Source organism: Pipra filicauda, unplaced genomic scaffold (genome assembly GCF_003945595.2).
Source record: "Pipra filicauda isolate LSUMZ 115617 unplaced genomic scaffold, ASM394559v2 scaffold75_size2874737_pilon, whole genome shotgun sequence".
Classification (NCBI taxonomy): Eukaryota; Metazoa; Chordata; class Aves; order Passeriformes; family Pipridae; genus Pipra; species Pipra filicauda.
The window spans coordinates 1,362,468-1,387,767 of NW_024104931.1; the positions used below are offsets into that span (position 1 = coordinate 1,362,468).

The following is a 25,300-nucleotide window of genomic DNA, read 5'->3' on the forward strand; positions in this document are numbered from 1 at the left end:
TAGCTCAACCCCTTCCTCGTGTGTGGCAAGAGGTGGTTTGGCTTTGACTCAGGGTTGACTCCACTACACATGCGGAGTTCTCTCTGAAGTCTAAAATCCTCAGGAGTCATCCCACTCATTCACTTTCTTAATAAAAGCTGGGGGAGCCATCTGTCCCCTTGCCATTCCTTTGCAGTTACCATTTTTTTTCTGTTTTGGGACATCTTTTACCTAATCATCCTTTCTCATGATGGTCCCTTCACTGGTCCTTGTAATCTATCTTCCCTCACTGGGCACCATCAATTGGGAGCTATATAAACTGGGCCCACCTTGCCTCTCTGCTTTCACCACTGCCTGTCATGCCGAACACTGAAGTCACTGCTGTACAAGGTGCCTCAGGCTGAGGGAACTGAATCCAAAACTGTAAAGGCAACGGGCAGCTCCCAAATGGTGGGAATTCATTTGAAAATTCCGATCATAAGCCCCAAGCTGAATTCCTGTTTTCTCTTGCCATGTGGCAGAGTACCACACAAGGCAATGCAAGAAAATAGCAGGGAGCGTCTTTAAGCTCCAGATGAACTTCCCCTTTAGATTTCAGTGGTGGCAGTGGTGGGATTCATCCCAGCTAACTTTGGAAGTGTTTGATATGGCTCACTGCATCTGAACTTGGCATCTATTCTCCTATTCTAGGCAGTGGACAAAAGCATACTTTTTAGGAACAATTCCTCATCTAAAACAAGATGTCTAAAACATGCTGTCTGGTACCCTAGGAAAGTTGTAACATAATACCTCCCACTGATATGTGGGCAACACTAAGGAACAAGTTCCCACTGAACCCTATTTTGCCAGGAGAGCACATCCTCTGTGGATCAGTCTGGTACTGTACTGTGTGTCCTGGACAAGTCAAAGGCACACAGACCTGAAATTTATCAAGATCCTGATTAGAGTGATGCAACTTTTGCTTACAGTGATGCTTAAAAACCTGTCCTGTAATATATGTCCTCCTTTTATTTTATGAATAATCAGCATTTTAAACACTATCTCTCCATCTGTCTATTATTTGGTAAAGTATTACATTAGTATGTGTGAACCTGGTGTCTCAACTGGCTTGACTTTGCCTTGACTGGAGCTGTCTGTAATGTGTCTCTTCTCTTTATTAAAGGGTCCACCACCTAAACCTCCACGCCGGCAAGGAGGCTGGGCAGATGATCCTGTACTGGCATCTATCAAGTGAGTCCTCATCTCTTTCCTTATTAAGAGGGGCTTAGGTGTGGATTAAGTGAACATCACTAGCTGGACTTTGCTGTCAGAGATATTGGAACAGTTTTTGTGGGTCTTTTACGTGGCCTCTGTCTCCAATACCAATGCAGCTCCTTCAAGCTGTTTGAATTATTGCTCTTGCTTGGTTCCATTGGTTAATTGACTTAGTGAGTCTCAGAACTGTGTACATGTCACTGTTTGCCATAGGCAGTGTGTTCCTTACCTGGTACAGTACCTGGAAGGAGTCAAGAACATAATAAGCATGTTAAATGCAGGAGCTGAGGTGGGGGGTTTTGACTGGTTCCGTTCTTTCCAAGAGAGTGACACATGACAGCACCCCACTGACAAGAGTGCAATGAACACATCAGGATTTAGTGATCAGCCTTGACAGTAAAGGTGAAATTTGTCAATGTTTATGTGTGTATGGGGTTATGGTATAATGGAGACGGATAGAAATGGTCATCAAGAAGAGATGGGAGGAAAAAAGTATACAAATTGGAGAGTATATGTTGAGAAGCCTAATGCTTATGAAGGACACCTAAGGCAAAGGAAATATCTGCACATGGTTTATAGAATAGGTATGAAAACTAAAGGACAGTTCAGACTGGGAGGAGATGACTTGCTTTCAAACCATTTGTTGTTTTCCAAGCTATGAAATTATACTGATGTTGTATTTCATATTCACAGAGCTGAAGGGCTCAGCCATGGAGTGGTGTGAGATTGCTTGTGTACTTAAAGGCCTTTAATAAGAGTGTATATGCCTTAATATGTACTTTGGAGGCACTCTGATTTATGAAAAGTTATGTATTTTCTTTTTTGGAACTCTGAGAATGGATGAAGACATCCAGAAACCTGTTATACAGTCACTATTTCTTGGGAGGTGAGAAAGGTGGTCTGTATTCTGGGATAGCCTTTCTGGAAAACAGTACTTTTCTGGGAAAATTGTCACTGTGTTTGTCTCTGAAAAATAAATAATCTGGAGACTGAAATAAAGCAAAGGAATAAAGATTTCAGCCTGAACTCCTCTTCCTATCCAGTTTAACCCTGATAATGGTTATTTTTCATAGGCTGGCTGCAGCTAGAAGTTGCCATTGCAAAGTTGAATCCACCTCAGGGTATTAAAAAAGTGCCACCAATGATCCTGGATCTTTGTAGGACCAAGCAGAAACTTTATGGAAATGTGACAGCAGAGAACAAAGGTGAATTTCATTGTTCAGGAATAATAAGTTATGTAACTGTTGGTTAGGCAAAGGACTGGACTGGAGGTAATACATATTCAGGGCTGTGTCTAATGTGCCCTGAAGGGCAGTGTACAGGTTCCTAATGTAACAGCACCGTACCACGTGCTACTTTACCATGTTTTCCATTGTTTGGCATTAGCCTTATTAGCCTTATCCAGTAGATTTGCAGCAGTAGCTATCAGTGGTGCTTCCCCAGATCTCAACTGCATGGTTTACAGACATTGTAGGTGTCTGGAGTAAATGCTTCTATGATGTTGGATGCAATTCAGCTGAAGAAGCAGAACGGGAGATTCTGTAGGGTCGTGGGGTCGTAGACCTTTATGCCTGTGAGACTCTGCACTATGGGACATGAGATCAAGATGTGCCCCTTGCTCTGTCATGCGTATGATACTGTGTCATATCTAAGTGTTCTTTTCATTTGTATTAAGAGTTTTTATTGAACAAATTTTATGGAGGAGAAGTTTGTTCTGTCTTCTTCAGTCATATGAGGTATGAGGATTTTGTACAACTAGTTCCTCTGTCTTTCCTTCAGTTGTGTATTCTCCCAAAGCTGATCTCTCTTCTTCTCTCCCTTAAAAAAGTCTGAGATGCTGGCCTGTAGGGCTGTCTTTGTGACATATCCCAGGGTAAAGCCTTCATGTGAAAAGTCTGAGTCATCGGCTGATGTCATACCAATGTTGCTGTAGCTGTGTTGTTTCTGTTTTCTCAGGCTCTATCTCCCCACAGCTTTTCAACCAATTTGACTCAGTTTGGAAGCCCATCAAGTTAACTTGTTCCAATTTCACTAGTGTAGATGTAGTTAGAATAACATGCTTCTGTTGATACATCTGATGTAGGTTTAAGCACTTTTATGCCACTGTAACAGAGCCTGGACTTGGGAATTTTTCTGTTAGAAGTAATTAGATTTTCAGAACTGACAATGTTAAAATCTGATTTTTTTTGTTTACTTAGAAAGGAAGGATGAGCAGAGTGGGTACAGTTAGATTTTCTGTGTTGTGTAAAATACACTGTGAGTCAGATGCGATACTGCAGCCACTTGTGCAATGATTTTGTAGCCATTTATGTGTTATTCTCTCTCCATTTGAAGTCTTAGCTTTTAGTTCTGTTTCTGACAGATTCAGCCAGTTGCCACTGCATGTGTTGCTTTTCCTGCAGGGATACTTTTCTGCTGTATTTCTAGTTCAGTCTTACCAATGTGAAATGATCACTTAAAAAATGTTTTTTTGTTTGTTTCCATTCGGCACATGTTAGGGAATGTAGCTTGCAACCTGTTTTTTTCTACCTTTCCTTCTCCCTCTTTGTCCCTTACCTGCCCAGGTCTTGTCATGCTTAGGTAAACCTCCAAATCTTCTCACCATCTTGCCGATTATTTCCATCAAACTGCTGCTCTCTCAGACTTTTGCAAGATAGAAAGTTGAGGAGGGCCCTTAAAGTTTTCCAACCTATAATTATTTTTTAAATTAATTATCACAGATGGTGTGCAAGTGAGATAAAGTGTTTTATCATGAGTACCCATAGCATTTACAAGTGTTAGATATTTAAATTGCTGAGAACTATCAAAATGCTCTTTTACTCAAGTTTTTAAAAGCCATGCATGGAAAGATTACTTTGGACTCTTAGTACATCTGTAGAACTGCTGTCATTGCTAGGAGTCCCATTTGATAAATCTGGATGACGATGAAGACTGCAAGTAAGTGTCTGAGCAAACTCCCAGACTGGTCTTTTGCAATCAGCAAATAAATGGTGCAAAGTAGTGACAGAAAATTCATTTTCCATACTGACAGGGTCATCTGTACCTGAATCTGCCTTATCTGGTTAAATTTGTACTGAGAAAAATAATTCTCTATGAGAAGAGGCAGTCCCATTGCTGCCCCAGCAACATTTTAGCCCCAATATTGGTGGAAAGGGGACCAACCAAGAACGTAGGCAGCCACTTGGCACCTTGTATCCTGCTGAGATATCAGTAATTACAGCTGGGTTTTGCTACAGAAGCAACTCTCTAACCACTGGATGGAGCCCAAGTGCCATTCTGAACACTGTGCTGATGTCTCTAATGACATCAGTGTTGACACTTGTGACAAGCAAGGCAGAGGTTTATTATCAGGTTATCTCACACATCAAAAGAAAGAAACACAAAGTGCCTGCCAGTGGGAAAAGGAAAATGGTTTTGCATACTGGTGAGGATTTGATAAAGGAGGAGTACTTCCAGGATCCATTTAGTTCCAACTTCTTCTGATCTCATATCTCTGACTTGACTGATAGAATTCTTCAGTTTTCTCTCTAGTAGTATCTATTTCTTTGCTTCTTGTGACTCTTTCTATGTACCTGGGTGCTTGATCCCTTTGGTCTTGCAATGAGCCCCCTAAAATTTCTACAGCTTTGCAGACAGCAGCTAGGGTTGTTCTGGAATAAACACAGCTCATTTCGGGTGGCCCTGCAAGCAAACACAAGTGCTATTTTCAGTAGGAAGTCCCTTCCAGTGCCTGCAAATGTACCTCCTTTCTTCTACATCGATCGTGGCAGTTTAGCAACAGGTGCTTCAGCTACAACTGAAATTTCCCCTTTCTGTCTGATAGGTCACACAGAGTTGGAATATTCAAGGCTTGTTTAGGAAAACAACTATGCTGAATATTTTTGGACAGAAGTAGTGGTACAGTGTCCAGGAATGCATTTACAAAGAAGGTGAATATTAAGGGCCCGAAGGAAGGAAGAGGATGCAGTTGGGGTGACCTTTAGAGCAGGGTAGCTGAGCCCCTGTGTAGATATCATTTAGGGCTCTGGAGGGTGGGCAATGGTGAGATTGCACCCTGGGGCTGGAGGAAAGTTATTTAAGAGATTAAGGGGTTTTATGATTCAAGGTCTCTAGAGGTAAGTAAAGTTAAAAACCTCCTGTTTCAAAAATATGGGCTTAAACTGTCTTGTGTTCTATCTATAAGAAATGACCCCTGAGAGTGCCTGGTTTTAGAACCTCCAGTCATTCCTGTGTTGCAGCTGGGAGTAGTAAAGTGCTCATGAGTTTCTCCATCTGGCACAAGCTTGTCATTGCTTCTGCCCTCTACTCCAAGTCCAGCAGTGTTGAGGTGAATCTCAGGCTAGGCTTCCCTGTGACACTGCCATGTAAGGCGGGGAACCGGACATCTGGCTGCACAGGGGATGTTAGCCTCACTCTGCATCTTGCAGCCATCTGTGGATGTTCTCAGAAGAGTACGGGCACAGAGGATCAAGGCTGCCAAGTGAGGGGGCACAACTTAGAAGGAGAAGAAAGAAAAGGAAGTCTGATTAAGTTTTGTCTTGAAGTGTCTGTTTTTGGGTTTGTCCCTGCATTGATCTGCAAGGGAATGAGGCAAGTAATGGCCCCTTGGGGACCTTCAGGACTTTCCTCTCAATGTCAGCCGTCATTTTCAATCACCCTCTCCCTCCCAGCCATTAATTTTGGCCCAGGATCATGGGGACTTGTCCATCTATCACTCCTAATTGACACTAAATGATCTGTCAGTTTATTGATGAACGGCAGGAGTGGAATTGTCACAATATATTTTACTTTCTAACAACTCCTCCTGACAATTTTACCTTGTCCATCTCACTCTCCTCACATAAATCTCCATTGGCCTCTCATTCCTTCTCTTGGGCTGATCCAGTGCCAGCCACCTCCATGCCATCGGCACGCATCAAGGACATCAAGATGGTGGTAAACTGCAATGTGCAGGCCCAGGGTCGGTTTTTTCCTCTCTGTCCCTGCCCCCCACCCTTTTCTTTTTTCTTTTTCCTTTTTTTTCTAATAGGCTGGATGTTCCAGGAATGCTAACAAGCTCCTGTCCTCTTGTCCCTTCCTGTTATTGCTGGGGTGAGCTCTCCTTGGTGTTTCTGTTTAGACTCAGTAAAGATAACTGGCAGAAAAAGAAAATTTCCTAAAAGACAGAAGAGTCATCTGAGAATTCCTCAGTGCCCTGGCTGTGATGGGGGATTTTTTTTCTTTTTAAACCAGCTTAGTGTGACTTGCAAGGGTTTCCTGCAAAGGGAAAATGTTAGACTTGTGCCCATTTCTGTTTTTGCAGTGCCAGAGGAGCCTGGAAGAAGAGTTTTGCTTTTTCTTTTACTTTTTTTTTTTTTCTTTTTCCTTTTCTTCTTATTTTTAACCTAGATTTGTTTTTATTTTTTTCCCAGTTAGTGAAGTTTTCTTTGACTTCTTTTTCTAGAAAGATACTGGGCAATGGATGGACTAGTAGGATTGCAGCTTCTGGCTCCCCTAGAAAACAAAGCCAGCCTGACAAAACCAGAACAGAACAGGAGTGTGACATTTTTGGTAACAGTCCATGTAAGCTGCTGAGGTGGCAGAATATGTTCACGGTGAAGTCCGTTTGATTTTTTTTCCGATTGAGGACAAAGCATCTTCCTTCCTTAGTTCTCTGCATCTCCAAGAAATTTACCAGCAAATTCAGAGGTTACTATCATTGCTGTCCCAAATATTTCTAGTTTGAAAAAAGCAAAATCTTCTTGAAGAACATATGCAGCTTGCAACCCTTTTGTATCTGTCAAAGACAAGGCTAAAATGTTGTCTGGCCATTGTAGGTCACCTCTAAAGCAGTTGTGAAGTCTAGCTTAATGCAGTTTACCTGCGGAAAGAGACCTGAGATGACCTGATCTACTTGCTTGACCCTATTTCCCCCTCCCTCAGCTCCCCTCCCCATGTAACCCCTCCACTATTCTCAAGTTCTTGTTCCAGGTTTTTAAAATATCTCCTTTCAGAAGCTGTTGCTCTCAGATGACAGCACAAGGTGCCATTCAGTAATAAACACCTAGTTCTTTCTAATGTTTTCCGTGTAAATGTTTTCAGTGATGAGTGAAAGGTCTTTGGACTTCAGAATCATGAGTTTGTTCTCTACTGTGAGATTTGAAAAAAAAACCCCAAACAACCTTAGATACTTTTTCTTGCATTCTGTCTAGTTCTGTCTCATAGCAGTCCTTTCTTGTAACCATTTGACGATTAGAAGTGTACTTTTCCCTTTAAATGGAAACTGTAACCTCAAGAGTCTTTTGGTGTGAAAGTTGGCCCTTGTGCTTACTGGAGACTGAGGACGTGATCACTTGGATAGGAGCCCCTGTTCTCAGGGACCAAAGATGTGTGGTGGATACCTCTAGAAACTGCAGCACTGTTTTCCCACACAGCAGGAATTTGTATTGAGTGTTGTTGTTTTTTTCTGTTGCTCGGTGGGAGCTCTGAACAGCTCTGCCGGTCAGCAAGCCTACCAGTGAGCAAGTGAGAGAACCCTGGGAACATCTGTTATGAGAACGATGCAGTGAGTAGGCTGAGGTTCAGTGACCCCCGTGAGCACTCTGTCAGCTTGTACTTTGTTCCTAAAAGTCCTATTTGCCAGAGCTTTCGTCCTTTGTTGTTTCTGTTAAGTAAGCCCATGTATTAGGACCTGAGGAGAAACAAAAACACTTCAGCTAGAGATTGATTAAGTGCCTCACAAGCCCATTTCAGATGGAGCCTGCTAGCTGCCCTGTCTGTCAGATCCCGTCCCACAGAATACGCCTGTTCATTGCTTTATCCTTCCTACTCAGGGCCGTGTTCTGGGGCAGTGTGTTCAGCATGTGGTCCGGGCAGCCCAGGGACCCTGTGAGGGGCAGAAAGTGGCACCATTACAGTTTAAAAAATGTGTCTGCTCAAAACCTTGTTATGGAGATAGAGATAGCCATGCACCCTAGGGCTTGGAAGTGGAGAACTGTGAGGTGACATCCTATGATAAAAATAAAGGCTCATAGTAGTCTTCACTCTGCTGAAATAAATGGCAAAACTTGCCTTGATTGTAGATGCGAAGATTAAACTCCCTAATTTAATCAAGGAAGATCTGGCTTTTCCAGGATGCCAGAATCCAGTGAGAGGGGATGGAAACTTAACTGATCAGACCTGCAAGAAAGGTGCAGTGGAATAGCTGAGAAGACACCTTGTGGTCCCATTTTCCAGCACAGGCAGCAGTTCTAGTTTACATACAGTCTTGGTGAGTGTTTCTTTTCCTGTGTCTCAGCAAACAAGCAGTGATCCACTCTTGGAGAGCCTGCAGAACTGATCAGTTAGCACTTGTGCATCATATTGGATGTGTAATTTAGTTGTGCCTTAGGCTATTGAACAAGCTGCAACTCCTAGCTCACCACCCACTCACTGTATTGATGGGCACTAAAGAAATACTTGAGCAAGAGATTACAATGTCCTTTATAATCTTTTTTTTCCCCTCCTCCCTCAGGCCTAGACCTGAATTACAGTCTTTGTGCTAGAGGCAAAAGGCAGGCTGAGTCAAGCATTTTGTCGTTTAACTAACTGGGTATAGTGTTGTATGGAAGCATGAGGCAGAATGCTGGCTGGTGACTTGCTTCCTGCACACCCAGCCCATCTCTGCCCACACTTTGATCGCCCTGCTCTCTCCAAACAAAATGTATCTCTGAACATCACGACGTTCTCTTCCCCCCCCCTCATTTCATTCTTTTAGCAAGAGGGCTTTCTGATTCCACGTGATTCATAAGAGAAGTTGGTTGAGACATGCCAGAAAATACGCTAACACACACGGGCAGATGAATTTCTCCCTCCGCTGCCCGGTAAAATGACGAAAATACCCCTGGGCCTGGACTCGCGGCCCCTGCAGGGGTCCGTCCCGCCCCCGGACAGCCCGCAGGTGGCGGCTGTGACGGCTCGCAGTCGGTGACAGCCGAGCCGCGGCGCTCGGTTCCCTCGGCGCTGGCGGCGGCCGGGCCGCACCCCCGCGCGGTGCCCGGCAGAGGGCGGTCGCGGGCCGGCAGCGGGGCCCGGAGCGCGGGCACGGCGGCGGCGGCGGCTGCTCGGCCTCGGGGCGGGCGGGTGCGCCGGGCCGGGAGGGCAACGCCGGGCCGGCCGGGGGGCTGCCCGAGCTCCCGCTCGCTCTGCTCCTCCGTTCCGTACCGGGCGTTCCTGCCCAGCCGCCCCCTTGTTCGTTTTAACAAGCTGTCATAATTGCTTCCCTTTTCCTTAGCTGCGCTGCTGCACCATCCTGTGCCGCGGCAGAGAACCTCGGTTCCAGCGCAGTGACCTCCTTGGAGCCTGGCGGTGGCTCGGTGCAGGACGCAAGTGTGTCTGAAGCTCTCATGAGCTGTGGACATTAAAAGATTTCAAGGACATTTCCCCCCATTCATCCCAGTTATGTCCTCTGCTAAAATAGGTTAATGGTGTCTAATTAACCACTGCACATTGTCATGCTGCATAAAGATAGCATCCTGGCTGTTCTCTGAGCCCTGCTACTTTATCTCCATTTAGATCTCCGTGGTAGTCCATTAAATGAGAAAGAAACAGTTTAACAGAGATTATGTCTACATTAGAACTGCCTTTCACCCTTCAGCATTGAAGTTGCAGGCAGCTTGGAAGCAGCTCAGCTGTACATTAAGGGTGTGTGTGTGGGTAAAGCCTTGGTTTTGAGGTTTAACCTCTTCTCATTAATGTGGAGGAAGGATTCCTCCTGGCCAGAACTGAACAAAGACCACACTCAAGAATGAGAGCAGATCTTCTGCCCCCAGACAGAGTTAAGAGAGAAATAGGTATTCTGTACTAGGAGTTACATACCATGGGGTTACATGGGGTCTGTCAGGGTCTTCTGCCCGGTTTCCAAACTATTCAACACCCTGAAACAGAGAGGGAGTAAGCAGCTGGCCAAAGCCGTAGGGAATATTCCTGGATTATGGTTATGTTTGGGAGCACTGACAGTCTCACGGGGAAAGGGAGTTTAAACGGATCTGTCCAGGTGATGAAGTTGGTCCACGTTCTTTGGCACTCCAGAAAAATGTATTTATGAGAAGAAATGAGTGGTATCACTGCCTCACAAAAGCTGAGGATGGCTGGTATATAGTACTGAGAATGCACTTCTGAGCACTGCTCCCGGGATTATACTGTTTTGCTTGTCCTTACTTGAGTGAGTGTATCTGTAGTTCATATTCGATTGCTCATTTTGTAGGTATTTGTTGCTGCCCTCCCTGGGCTGTGCCTGCTGCTGCAGCAGACAAAGCAGGGCAGTGCACTTCGTGTTGCTGAGAATATGAGAAAAGAGTAGGAAATCTATGTATGCTGGCTTGAGTTTACAGTTGGGTTCATTCCATGTCTGCTTTCACTCATCACTAGAAAGCTCTGACCACGAGGTGAATGAAGAGGGTGCTGTCTACCCAGGCCTTATATTCCTGAAGGATGAAACGTTAGTCTCAGTGTGTTGCAATTGGCATTGGTAAGCTGAAAGTGTTCTCAGGAAGAGATGCTCACAATGCTTTAAAGCAATACGGTGGCTTCATGAAGAAATCCTGTGAGGCTTCACGTAGTACCTGGAGAGCAAAGAGACAAGCAGGTGACTGGTTCTGCAGGAATACTATCTCCATGTGTAGCTTAGCCCTCAGCTAAGTTTATGGAATGGACAGAGTTGGAGTTGGGGTACCTTTTGAAGACTGAATGATTTCTCTTACTGCCTTCAAGGTTTTTAACCTTACGACACAAGACAAATCTTGTCTTTTCTCTTAGAGTCACTCTGTTAGGTAAATTTAGGTATTGCAATTTGGCCAAAAAAGCAAAAGACTAGTCAGGAACAAACCTGCTCAATAGCTTAATCATTAAGGCCACGGGGAGTATAAAACATGCAATTTCTTCCTGTGCTCCAGAAGCTTCATACTATATTTCTGGGATAGTTTTCTACCCGTGAGCTTATCAGCTGGTTTGAAATGCCAGTTTCATCAATGCTATTCCAATTCATATATTAACAAACATATCTAGTACAGGTGACTGGAAGCAGAAATCTCCCCTAAACAAAACAAGTAATTTCTCGTTCCTGCTCTACTGTAATTGGTATTTAAATGCTCTGTATAAACCACAGCACTGTCAGCATGAGAGACTTGCATCACCCACTGCCACCGTCAGGCCCTGTGGCAAAGGGACTAAGGTGTTCTCCTGGGGGGGGGGCTGATCACGGGGCTTTTACTTGCCCTAGAGAGAGGAAAGGAATGGTCTTGTTTGACAAGAGAGTGTTTTAACATCTGGGCTCTGGGATTAAAGGAGTAACTACTATTCCTCCCTCCCAGCTGATTAATTTGTTCTCCAAATTACTATTTTTTCCAATATAGTGCAGCTGTTTCATAATTAGGTATTTGTTTATTGTCCTGAGTAAGTCCTTTCCTAACACAAGGAAAAGTTGAGAAAGCTTAAGTCTCAAGACATGAGCGAAGTAGTCTCTGCCTCTAGGACTAACATATGACTGCCTTCCCTGTGGACCACCTGGATATCTGTTATGACAGGGAGCTTAGGAAAAAGAAACAGAAATTGCTTACAGGGATAGCAGGAGTGACCTTCTCCTGGGAAGTATAAACATGTGGTGTGTTTCACTCCTGCCTGGAGACAGGAGATGAGTAAAGATGTAAGAAGTGTGAGTACTGAGGAAGAGAGTGTTATTTGGGGTAGGACAATAATCAAGAATAATGGGATCATGCTAAGAAAAGGTTAGATTTAACCCCCAGGAAATCATCTCACTGTGCAAGGCTGTGCAATGCCATAATTTGGGATGTTTCAGCTCACTGAAGGCAAGGCTATGAAGGCAGTATGTGGGAATCAGTTCTGTGAAGGCATAAGGAAGGGATAAAATTGGAGAAATCTTGCATCATCTTTCCACCTCTGCCTTTTCAGAGTCTAAACTCCAGTGAGAGCTGGTGGTGACCTCTCTGAAGCCATCTCCTTCTTTCTCCATGGTATCAGGGGCTCACAAAAAGTGCTTTGTACTACCACTGAGGAGAAGGATGGAGCTGAACAGTTCATCCTCGCTGGAAGAGCTCTTTCCTAAACTCCCCAGCTCTATTGCATTTCTGCCTCTGAACAGAGGGTTCAGATACAGCTGAAAGCCCAGATACAGATGTCACCCACAGTTCTGCAGTTCTGATTATAGCAGTGGATATTACTGGGCTTAGATCACCGATTCAGTGTAATTTTTAACTTCTTACAGACTGCAAGCTCCAGGGAGAGCAGTGGAGACAAAGGACTTTCTTCTCCTTATACCTCTTCTTCTTATAGCTAGACGTCCTCTGTGCCCTGCTCCTTGCTCTTAGAAGAATAGATTATTCATAGGAGAGCTGATGAAGATCGTAACTTGCTAGAGCAGAGAGCAGATGAGGAGAGGCCTGTCCCATGTCTCAGAATTGCTTTGAAAGGAACAGTGCAAGGCAGTGGAGCAACTTCTCTTACATCTCGGTGTGTCCTGGGACAGTGCATGTGGTAGGGGAGAGCCCCATTTATTCTTTGTCATAGCACCCTGACTTCAGCAGAGGGGGGAATATTTATTCCCAACACATAGAGATGAAACTTCGCTCTCCAAAATGGCCAAAGCAATCAGTGAGTGATGGAGTATCTGCTAAAAAGAAACCTGGCATTTAATTAACTTTTCAAAGTGCTGGTTCAGCAACCTCCATGTTTTACATTTTGAATATTGAACAAGCGTTCCTAATCGGGACTGAATTACTTCTGGGCTTGCTGGGGTGGAGAGCAAGCGAGCTGCCATTTACCAGTGCCTCCCCCCCATGTTATTATTATGAACTCCTGTTAACTCAGCCAGATCAGCCCTGATTTTCTGCAGCGACTGCATGTCTGACCTGAACTTGTCCAATTCGGATGGGACTCCTAACCTAAAAGGCAACCAGAAAATCTTTATGTATAACCAGGGGAAGGAAGAACCTACCTTGTAGGTAGACAAAGTGTAGGACCTCCTTCACTCCTTAAAGCATCAACCTCTCTACTCAGGTAAGGCAAGCTTTACCTGCAAATGATGGCAGAGGGGGTGAAAGAGTGTCTGAGAAGCTAAAAAACCAGGGAGTGTGGTTCTTGCTGTATTCGGCCATGGCTGTCTTTTGGGATCCAAATGGTTCTTCATCAATCTGTTTCACTCAGGGACTTTTTGATATACTGGTTTATAGTGGTCACTCAGTGTGTTATATCAGACCTGGTGCAGAAAACTGTTTTGCACAATAACAGTTATGTAGGGAAAGGTGCAGTTTTTTAATTTTCTCTAGCCTTTTCTAAGCACAGACCTTTCTCATCTTACAGGTCAGGAAGAAAGCATGCAGAAGAAGTAGAAGAGTAAGTTTCCATTGTTGCTGAGACTTCTTCCACAACTTTCATATTTGATCTCACAGAGAAGGAGCACATGCCACTAAGCACCAGAACTCCAAGATCTGAAACTTGGGAAGTGTGCAGAGCCTGTCATGAATTCATGCCATGTGTCCTGGGAGGGGGCAGGGCTGGTCATTCTGTAGTTCCCTGGATGTGGAGTAGGTGATGGCTCTGTCACTCCCATGTAACAGAAAGAAAGAAAATTAAAAAGCAACTGCTTTCCTCCCAAACCCACCCCAGGCCCTACTGTCTGCAGCCTAGAAGTTTGTCTTAGGTACAAGGCATGTTGCTTAAGATGAGATTTCTGCTGAGCTCGGCAGTGAGGGGTATGGAAGGTCAGTCTGCTGTTTAAGCATATCTGGGGACTCTCCCCTTGACAGGCCATGAGGCTTGGTGGGAAGGAAGGGGGCACAACAAGATGCTTTTCTGGGTTTGCAATTGAAATTCTTCCATGTGTTTTGCTGCAGCCATCGTCTCAGACAGCAGAGCCTGGAGGCATCAGATGATGGAGGAGGTAAGATATCACATACTTGACTACAAGAAGTGCCTTCATGCATGTGTGGGGACTCTCCACTAAAGTGGCAGAAGCATCCTGTAAGAAATTGCGAAGAAATGAACCAGTCTGAGGGTAAACAAATGTGGAAGTTGCCTGGGTCTCCCCACCTGCTGAATGAGGGAGAAATTAGAGGAGGTGGAGAAGGAAGATGAGGAAGTGAACCTGTAGCCTAACTCTGGCTCCTCATGGACACAGAATTATAAAAGACCCTTGGAAAGAAGGAAAGTGTCGAGGACACTTCTCTCTGTGATTGCCTCCACATGGAAAATAGTGGACTGGGGCAAAATGAGAGCTAAAAGCATTAAAAGTTAAAAGGTTAAGAGTGGAGAAGGGATTCAGTGCTGTCCCGAGTTAGGTGATAGTATGCTCTGCATAAAGCCTCTCACCTGTTTTATGACAACATCCTTGTCTTGTTCCCAACAAGACAAGTGCCTGCACCACTCTCCCAGGGTCTCTGTCATAATGGAATTCTTAATTTAAAAAATCTGTTTACCCTAACCCAAGATCATAAACTAAACATAAGAACTGGTGGGTAATCCCAACCCATCCCTATACAGGCTGCTGTGAAATCTACTGATTTAGCACTAGTTTTCTTTATAGTGTATATCACCTGCTCTTCTAGGACTGGATGAGTCAAGAAAAATCTCAGGAAAAATCCACAGTATGAATTTCAAGATGAGCACTAGAGAACTGTGAGGAGCATAGAAATTCTTTAAGTCTCTGGAGCTACCTCAGTTTTCAAGGACTAGGAATCTTATACAGTGTATAAAAAGTTGCATCTGTAAAATATCATCAAGCATCAGAAGAATTACCTGGAGTCACAAAGGATCAGACATCAGTATGGTTAATGAGATTAAATGAAGACTTATTTGGGTCTTCCAGACAGATTAAGCATTGCAACACATGATTGCCACAAGTGGCACCTTTATAGCATTGGCATCTTCAGAACAGACTAAATTTTCCCCCTGGGAGGTTTCTCGGGCTTCTTAAATTTCAGCGTATGTCACTGAGGCTGATAGTCTGTTCTGAACAGCTCTTTGACTGTTTGCATATGTGCTGTCCTTTTTGTTGAACTGTGGTCATGTACTCAGAGTGTAAAAACTGTCTTTGCTAACCAGGCATAAAAATGCTTGCCAAATGTTTGTTTGCAGCATGTGACTTTCAGCACTCCAAGACCTTGGGTGATAAAGATAGAATAGAATTGATGCACAGTGTGGTCTGAAGATGTGTTGAATCCTAATATGCTTCAGTTATTTATCTGTGCCTAACCTATGGTTAACAGTTGGATTTGGATTGTTTGCAAACTAGAGTTCAGCTTTGGATTAAATCTGTGTTAGAAGGAAGAGCCTACTAACCTGATATGGTTCCTACCCAGGCAGTTTCTGGTACAGTGAAATACGCTGGGTTGTGGGTCTAATTTGCATATGGAAAAATCTCTAAATGGATCAGTGCATTGCAGGCTCGTGGTCCTATTTCTACAGGGAGATTAAGCAAGCTGTTCTGGGAGAGGAGTTTTCCATGTGGGCTCAGCAATTGCAGTGTAGAGAAGTGACAAATAAACAAACTGCAGAACCTGAATAAAATTACTTTTTTTTTAATAAGCAGAGAGATACAACTAACTGCCTAGTGAAGAAGGCAGGGAGTAGCATGCACTGGCTGCGTCTGTGCAGTAAATTGAGCTGTATCAGCCTCCACTTTGCATAGAACTGCACTTGAGTTTGTGTCCTTAACTGTAACAGTAAAGCTTAGATTCTAAACATACAAAAATCAAGACATTGGTGTATGGATCCCCAAGGATGGGTCACGGTTATTTTGTGCTGCATAATGTGTTAGCTTGTACACCTTAATATGAACAGGCGCAGTTGTGTAATGATTGCTGCTGTCAACCAATACATTTGGATCGCCTTCCTTTAACCTATTAGAAAGCTGAGCTGTACCATTCCATTAACATTGTTCGTCCCCCATCCAACCTTTTCATTAGAAGAATGAAGGACAAAACTATATGCCCTTAAAAAGTTGTTCTTGTGAATTTGAAATGTGCTCAGTTGTGATTGCTTATGCATCACTAACCCCCAGAGGCTCAGAATTTGGAGTCCATTTGAGAAAGTGTTAAAAAAGCCTAGGGCCTAGGGAGAGCACAGTTTGGCATGTGGAGAATAGAGGGAAGGTTGTAGAGCCAAGTGGAGGCTTTTGGGCTTGATATGCCTTGTAGTTTCAGAAACAAAAGTAGAATTCTTTCACTGCTCCTGGCCTGTGTATGAAATAGCATCTGATTCCTCATCTCTGTGGGAGTTTGGGAGAGGACAAACACTTCTCAGGCTGTGTGGAAAGACTGAAATAATATGGGAGATTGTAAGTGAGTGGGCCAGACAGGGACATGCATGGAACAATCTGGAGTTTCAGCCATTCATTACAGTTGCACAGGGAAACCCAGAAGGTGCCAGTCATCCATACTGCACAATACAAAACACTGAGATACTAGCAGTGAAGTACCTTGGCTCAGGTCATGCTCAGAATTAATTTTCTCTATTTTATATTTTTCTTTCATAAAGGCTTGTCCAGGACAAGAGAGCCCCTTTAAAGAGGCGCCAGTATTGAGTTTTAGGAAAGCAAAGACTCGTGTTTGACTAAAAGCACCATTTGCTCCTGTAAAACCCCCAAGTTGAAAAGACTTTTGAAAAAGTTTAGCATCTCTCCAAAAGTAGCCTCTGGAATGTCTAGTTGCTAGCTAGGGTGATTTCCTACAGCCCTCCTGTGAACTTAGTGCCCATCCTCCTGAACACATGCTGGTACATGCTACTACAGAGGCACAGCAGATGGATAATGCACCTTTGTTAGGTGGATATGTGTCTCGCTAGACTTTGTCACGGGGGGCCGGGTCCTCTGCATGGTGGGAAACCTGCTTTAGCAGGATTTAATGCATCACAACTTGAAGAATAATAAACCTCCACAAGCAACGTAGAAGTGTTTAATTCCTAAAGGACAGGCCTAGTTGAGTCACTTTTGGCCAGAGGCAGTTGGGGCCTTAATGCTTTGTATGTAGCAATCTGGGCAAACTGAGAGAGAGGAGTTTAAGGGTAATTGCTCAATTTTCTGTCCATGTCAACTGGGGAAATGAGCAGCAGTGACTGAGTTCTGTATGACAGGGAAGCTGCATGAGATGGGAAATGTGAGACTATTGGTGGAATTCAGTATGTGCTATCTGCAGAGCACTGCTTCGTTTTCTGTAGTAGCCAAGAGCTTCTGCCAAGTGCAGACTGTTCTTTTTCATGAAGTGGGAGGGAAGACAGGACAACCAAGCTCACATTGAAGGCCTTCCCTTTGCTCCTTTCTCCATCAGGGTATAGAGGGCTTTACTCTGCTTGCGTGTCTCTTTCTGGCATGCAGCTACAAAGAGCTGTTTCCTGTTGGGGCAAGATGCTGGCATTCCACCCCCCACGCATCAATCAGCTTTATCCTTCTGTCGAGAACTTTCTTTGTTGTTCCTTTCTTGTCCACCAGTTCTGCACTGCTGAGTTGCACTCCCCTAGATTTCTTTCTCCTCACTGCTTTGCCCTTGGATTTTCCTCCTCAGCACTCTACAGGAGCTTGTTAACTGAGGTTGTAATCTCTCTCCCAGCTATTCTTCTCACATGGAGTATTGCCCCATCTTCTGAAGTCCCTTTCCACCTTCTCTCTGTTACCCAACGAATGCATAGCTCTTAGAACAGGGCTTTTCTTGGAAGACTGGTATGAGATGTGTGATTCTCTGTCTATAGGAACAATGGCTTGATATTTTAAAGCAGATAGTGTGTGTGAATGAGACAGCTGATTGAAATGAAAGCCTGACTATGTTACACAGACAAACCAAACCTGACCTGCAGGTGAGGAAGGCTGCTGGGAGACAGTCACAAGTTCTGTGCCCTCAAGGCAAACCCCCTTCCTGCATGCTGGGAAGCCTCCTCAGGGAAGCAGAGTTGATGATTAGACCTCTCTATGCAATGTTGAACCTCTGGAAGGACTTATTACCCTTCTGGCATGTGCCAGCAGCTCCTTTGCATTTGAACAGGATGGGAGTCCAGACTGTGAACAACAGAGGGGGAAGTGGGCATATGCTGTGGTCCCCACATCCTTCTGGGGAATGAGGTCTGTCCATCAGGTGGGAGATATTCACAGCCATATAATATCCAACACCTCTTGAGCTGCATGATAATATGCACCAGTCATGATATTGCTCCAAACAGAGCTGAGAATAGAGCACAGTGAGGGTTATGATTGGCTCTATCATTCCTGATAAATTTTGCCAGTTACCTGGTAAACTGCTGTTTTTACATAGCACACCAAGTGCTGCTGGATCCCAGGGGCCATGAGCTGCAAGGACAGCTGCATTGGCTGAGCATGAGGGTAAGAGAAGGCAGAATTTGCAGGAACAGTCAAGGTTATGGCCAGTGGGTATTTCATAGGCTCAGAAGGCAGTGATGGAGTGATTTGGCGAGAGCTAAATGGTTGAAAAGTTCTGAGCATCAGTGAGATGGAGACAGAATGAAAAATATAGTGTTTTGGAAGTGGTGTGAATGGTCTGAATAGAAGGTTCTGGGGCAGAGAGGGTCAGTGATTGCTGAGTTTCTGGGATTTTGCATTGTGACTGTGTGTGGCTCTGTCAGCACACCACAGTCTTCCCCTTGGCTGCTCTTCCAATGTACTATCCCGAGTCTCTGTGCAAGGTCGCTGAAGGGCAGACTCCACCCAACCTGATGGTTTCCACTGAACTGTTGGTCCAGGCCAGTTTGAACTCCTCCAGTAACTGCTGGTGTTGTGATAGAGAGCCTCTGGTGTTCAAAGAAAGCTTCCTCCTGACAGCCCCAGTGGTCAGGGGAGAGCAGAGAATATGTCCCAAGAGATTGTCTGAAGTTCTATTTGAAGCAGCAGACCACTGGCCAAGGGGCAGTGGACACCTTAGTTACAAGGGAGCACACAGCTTGTTGAGGGCTGAAAGTCACAGTTTGCGTAAGCATCTTCCATTGCTAAATTCTGCGATATGGCTGATACACAGTCGTATTGGGTCTGTGATTGCTGAGTCCGTAAGTGTAATTGACGGACTAGGTTTACCTAAAATACCCTTTAAGAAAAAGCTCTTGAAAGATGATTACAGAATTGAGACACCATCATTTAAAATTGCCTGAGGCAAACTCCTTTGAAAATTGCAGCAGTGGAGGGACATAGAGAGAACCGCATACCCTTGATTGTAGTGTCATTCCCTCAGGACTAGTCCCCCCTCCTCCTCAGTTTCTCATCTGATATGAGAGAGAGCAGCAGTAAGATTCCTCATCTGTCTTATGAAAATCCGATTCTTAGTGGCTCTGATCAAACCTGTCTGGCTGTCAGCAGCGGTGGCCTTGTGTGGAGGGAAGGAGGCTTCTGAGGAGTCTCTGGATGTGAAAGTGTCATGGGTGCTGCCGATCAAAGAGGCATTTTTTAATAAATATATATAAGAAAAAATAAAAAACCTAAGGATTTAGCACAAAAGAAATGTAGTTTGTCTTGTTTTTGCAGCATAACATGAAGAGGATGAAATAGAATCAGACACGCCTGCTCCTGAACATGCTTCCACAGGAGCATCCTGAGAAGCTGCTTTCCCTGCCCCAGTAATGTTCTAATGCAAAATCTCTCATCTCCAGCATTGCTGAAGAGGGTTTTGTGTTTCTGAGTTCACCAGACCCTCTCAGGGCACCTCATGCCTTCTCATCTGCTGCCCCACTACCTGCTGAGTATGTTTCAGCAGGGAAATACTGCAAAGGAACAGAGGAAAAGAGGAAAACAGATGTTACTGGGAAGGAAGGCAGGCATAGTACTCTGTCAAGTGGCTGTTGGTAAGGCTAAGAGCTGTGTTATCACTCTAAATGCTGATAACCTCAGGAATGTGGTGGACTCCAGGTCTTGGGCCTGGCCTCCAGTTTCTCCTGTCTTCTGCTGCTGGTGAACAAACCCATGCATTAAGAGGTTCCTCACCTTTAAGGCCATCAGTGTCTGCTCCTACTTCTTGCACTATACAAGCCATGTATTACTGCTTGTGAAGCCCTGCACTGAGCCCAGCGACTCATCTGACAGGGCTGTTCCATGCCCCATCTCTCCTCACACTTCATAGGGAATTAAACTGGGAGAGCCTTTGTGTCAGTAGCAGCCTTGGGAACTAGCAGATATGCCTGATGCCTGTTCCCAGCAAGCTGTCAGGTGTGGAAGAAGCAATGCCACACCAGGTAGTCCATGAAAGCACTACACTATTGAAGCAAGTAAAGTGTCTCATGGCCCACCCGACCCCCCAGCCAGTCATCTGTCTAGCTGAGATGCAATATTGTGCAAGGCAAACACATGATCTTTTAAGGCAAGGCTGTAGGGTCAGTATTGAGTCTGCTGCATGACCTTCCCTAGATCCTGTGAATCCTCTGGCACGTGCCCACAGTGTGACTTTTCCCATCAGCTTGGCCAGATTGTGCTGTTACCATTCTCTTCTGAGAAGGATGCTTTGGGACATGAGACACTCGGGTTATCTTCTGCATGTCTCAGCTTTTTAGGCAGTGCCCTGGTAGCTGTGGTACTGCCTGCTTTTCAATCTACAGTTTTCATCTCCCTTTTGGCTGATCAGGCAGGTGCGCTGTTCTGTGTTGGCCTACTGGTAGGGCAATTTCAGTCAGGGAAAGGCATCCCTATGAAATTAATGTCCAAGCATCCAAAGAAGTATTCTTTATCCTCTCCAATTGCCTGCTGCTCTCCTGAGAAACCTTCCAAGAGGCTTCAAGCTTGTTTGTGTGTTCAGCAGAAGCTGTCTGTGTCCCTTGTTCTTTATGGTTTTTTGAAGATTTTTTGCCTGTTGCTTTCAATTTTTTTCTTTTATTTTTTTTTTAATTTTCCATTTTTCCACTTAGAGAGAAAAAATATTTATTGCATTGAGATGCACTAATTAAAGCCATTTTCTGGTGTTTGGTTACTGAAGTGTTTGATGTCTCTCTGACAAGACCATGAAATGCACACAGTGTCCACAGGGACAGAATTTGCTGAACACGGTGCTTTGTAAATGAGGGGACACAGTGTCGCAGCAGCTCATGAATATGAAACGCCCATGATGCTACCTCAGTGGACTTGGGAACACAGATGAATCCTGTCATGTGCTAAATGAGACCAATTTCTTTCACTTAACTTCATCTTCAATCAGACCTTCCATTTGCCTGTTTAAAATTCCCCAAACGTGATGCAGAAGGTAACAGCATTCAGTAAAACAAAGTTTTGCAGCAGCAGAGGTACTGTAATAATTTCAGTTTTACATTTTATGAGCAAGCAACTTAAACTAAAGTTAGTTTCATTCTTATACCTGCTTGATTACAGGGGACTGCCAGATCCAGAAGCCACTCTTTCTGTTTTCTGGATATGGTGGTGTGTGGACAGGGAGGGCAGCACAGTTCCCACCACAAGAGTGTCCATTCTGAATTGGTCTTTGAAACACTCACCCAGCTGAGGGAAGTGAATCAGACAATGTGAGATGAAGTGTTTTTTTGTTGTTTTTTTTTTCAGTGTCAGGATGTTGGCTCAGGAGACTTAAAGCAGTTCAGGAAGGAAGCAGCCACCACACTGCTGACTAACTGCAGGCCTGACCTGGGATATCGTTTCTAGATCCATCTTAGCTACTGATTTATTGTCTGACCTGGAACAGATGCTGTCTGTCCCCATTTATACTGTCTTGTATCTAACAGAGAACTTAGTTCTTTGGGACAAGGACCAGATCTTGCTATGAGTTTGCAGGATTTTAAGAAACCCAGCCTGCAGGTGTTGCTACTAAATCAAAAATCAGCCCTGCTTGGGAGGGAAAGTGCAATTCACCAACTTGCAGGAGCAGCTGGGTATTAGGTTGGTGCAAGTTCTCCCACCTCCTGCTTGTTGCATTCTGTGGTTGTTAACCTTTGCCTGTCAGTAAGTTATTTGCTAAGAGGTAAAAAAGATGATGATTACTGCATATACTTTAATATGAACACATAAAGCCCTCCTTTCTTTATGCCTTGAAAAGCTGCTGTTCCTTGCCTGTTGTTTGACTATCTGCATGTAGCATGGGTCACCCTCAGTCTTTCCCCTCCATCTTTTCCTCCTACCATTCACACACTTCTGCCTTATGTAATTGGTGCTTTGCCGTAATTTAGTCATGAAGTTCTTTTTGTGTAAGACCTAGCTCAGTTTAACTATTGCAGTAAAAATGTTTTTACTTACATGCTGGAACTTAGATGTTCTAAGACAATCAATTTGGTGCAGTGACTTAACTCCCCACTTAGCCAACATTTGGTACTGCTGTCTCCTGCCCCACCATAACTTCTCTATGAATACAGTCATTTTGGTTTCATTCTTTGTTCACCCTTATTCACCATCATCTGGGAGGTGGAGGGCAGTTTGCATTTGTCATCTAGCACTCACCATTGTGTCATCGTGGTGCTCACTCATCATTGCACAGGCCATTTGTTCACTTCATTGCAGTGACCTGGTGTGTCCTTTTGTGCAGTTATTTCTAAGATTTGCCTACATGAGCATGAGAGCCTGGCCAGTAAAGTATGTGTTAAGGTTCAGCACCAAAAACACAGGTTTATGGAAAATTATCTGAAGCCCCCACACTGAACATGGGAGTTAAAACGTTGATCACAGAGCAAAGCACACAGAGTGGGGGTTTGTAATATAACCTTGTTTTTGGAAAAATGCAGCACAAGACTGGGAGGACATGGTCCCACGAACATTTCTGCGTGTACTAGTGTTGTATGTAAAGCCTCACCGCAGCGAATGGCAATACTAAAAGTACAGCCTATGCCTACTCTATTGCAGCACGATAGCCCGTGTGCTTCTTTGCCTTGCAGCTGACAGAGGCCATGACTTGGCTGTGTTACCACAGCTTACAGGGAAAAAAGATCTGAGTCCCAAGAAGAGCAACGAAAACAATTAGGCAGCTGGAGGCTGAGTGAGGGGAAAGGTTGGGTCCTTGGTGATAAACTGAGAACTGAGACACTTTGCAAACTGTACAGAGAGAGAAGGAAGAGGGATTGTTGGAGAAGTGGGAATTGGCAGAGGGAAGAGGAAATTATGAGTAACAAGTGAAATAAAGACCCAAATATTTCAGGGCTGATTTGCCACTGATAGCAGTTATCACAGGGAGCTGATATTTTCTTAAAATTTGTCACATTTCCATTCTGTTTCCTGTCAGCTTGACAGTCCTAAAGGGCATTGCTTCTGCCTAGAAATGGGCAAGGCATCCACACTTTGCAGTAAGAACAAGCTTGCGGTGGCCTTTGTTGGAGGGGCTGGCAGGAGCCTCCAGAGCATTTGCAGCTCTTATGTGTGAAATATTTTTAGAGTGTCTATAAAATATCAGAACCTTGAATTTCTTTTGGAAATAATTTCTTTGTGATCACCTGGATTTTGCTAATATAGAGTGGAGGTCACGCTCTGCAAGGGGTTTAGAAATCTCTCCATGGAATTCAGTGGCAATGAGACAAAATCAGCACTGAAGAACCCAGGGGGAACCTGCAAAATAGAGGGGACATCAGTGACCAGGCCCTAAGTTTACAGCTTTTTCTAGTGCAAAAAGAGATCAACAAAACCAAAACAGAACTTCTGGAGGAGACTCCAGAAATAGCTGCCAAAATGAGAACTGAGTGAAGAAATTCATTTTGCTGCAAACACCTTCCACATTTCTGCTGTCAAAAGAGGATAAGGATCTGACTTTCTCCTGCTACAGGGAATGTGCTTGAGGGGTGAAGACAGCTCTGTTCCGAGGTAGTTCTTAATTTAGTTGTGTTTGCTGAGAAAGATTCATAGTCTCCTGATGAAAAGGATAAATTAGCTCAGGAGAGGTTAGGTGGTTTCTCATTCCCTTGCTCACTTGCCTGGACTTAACAGGGCACATCTGCACAGAGCTTCATTCCCTGCCTTGGACCAGTCTCACCAGTCTGTTCCCTCCTTGGTATTTGTTGCTTATATACAGGGGCTTTCTCCCACATTATTACTGAGCAGGTTTTACCAGCTGCCTCAACTGGTCAATCTGTCCATGGTGATATTTTTGTCCCATAAGTGCATTTTGCTACAAGTTTTACTAAGAGCTGAGAGCCCCTGCAGGGAAGAGCCAGCAGGATAGCAGCTTCTACCAGGTATTGTCCCTTCAACCAGAGGAGGAGAGATCTGCCTGAAATGCCCAGCCATGCACAGGTGAGGCCTTTCTTGCACATGCCTCCTCTATCTCAGATGCAGCCTGGGGGGCTGTTGCTGCAGTTTCCCTTTAAATGTCTTTGGGAAGTTTGCTGCAGTTGGAGAGCTGCTTCGCAGGCACCTGCTCCTTAGGCGGCTGGGGAGCTAGAAGGCACAGCTCTGCTGAGGCTGGCCAAGCTGTCACTCCTTTTGCCGTGGCCAGGCTCTTGCGACAGCCCCTGTCCCGCTCAGCCTTCCACCAGGCAGCCAATTAGTGAGAAATCCCACTGGGTGGCCAGCTCTGGATGGCCACCGCGCCAAGGCCCAGGCTGACCCATGCCCTGCTGCAGCTGGGCCAGGGCTGCCTCCTGGCCAGCGAGTGGGGGAACATGATGGACGTTCAGCAAGGGAGGGCAGCTGAGAGCCTGCACAGCTCTGACAGGCGGCTGGACCAGGGGCTTCTCAGGAAGACTCTGCCCAGAGCCCTCAGCACCATAGGTGGGAATGTCTCTCCAGCTCCTGAATATTCATCTCAGCCTGGGCTGAAAAAAGTGGCAAAGCCAGGCCCAGCTGCCTGCTGCCATCCAGCAGTAGCATGGCCACGCTGTTGGCAGAGCCAGGAGCAGCCTGCTCACTCCAGCACTGAAGGAGCCAGCTCTGCCTGTACACTAGGCAAGTGAAACCTCTTCCCTGAGCCAAACCACCAGCTTCTGCATGGTCTGTGGGCTCAGGGTCTCTGGAGAGCCTTTGTGGCCTTGAGTCTTTAAAGATGCTCTGTGTTGGGGTACTCTGTTCTTGTTTTGTGCCTCCAGTTACTTTCCCTTCTCTTCTTCTCCTTTTTTACTGTCTAACTTTTTATAATACTTTGTAAAATCACAAACCATACAACGCTCTCAGAGCCTTACTCCTTTAGCAGGACTCAGT

General features: G+C 44.8%; 1 protein-coding gene across 3 annotated transcripts in view; it reads left to right on the forward strand.

Moving 5' to 3' along the window:
• Nucleotides 1–25,300, forward strand: part of IFT43 (intraflagellar transport 43) — a 43,802-nt gene that overhangs the window by 14,804 nt on the left and 3,698 nt on the right. For all 3 annotated transcript variants that reach the window (XM_039389702.1, XM_027720098.2, XM_027720099.2), the window contains 3 exons: nt 1,142–1,209; nt 13,567–13,599; nt 14,100–14,146. In XM_039389702.1, coding sequence (XP_039245636.1) covers nt 1,142–1,209; nt 13,567–13,599; nt 14,100–14,146 — 148 coding nt within the window. The remainder of the gene's footprint in view (nt 1–1,141; nt 1,210–13,566; nt 13,600–14,099; nt 14,147–25,300) is intronic.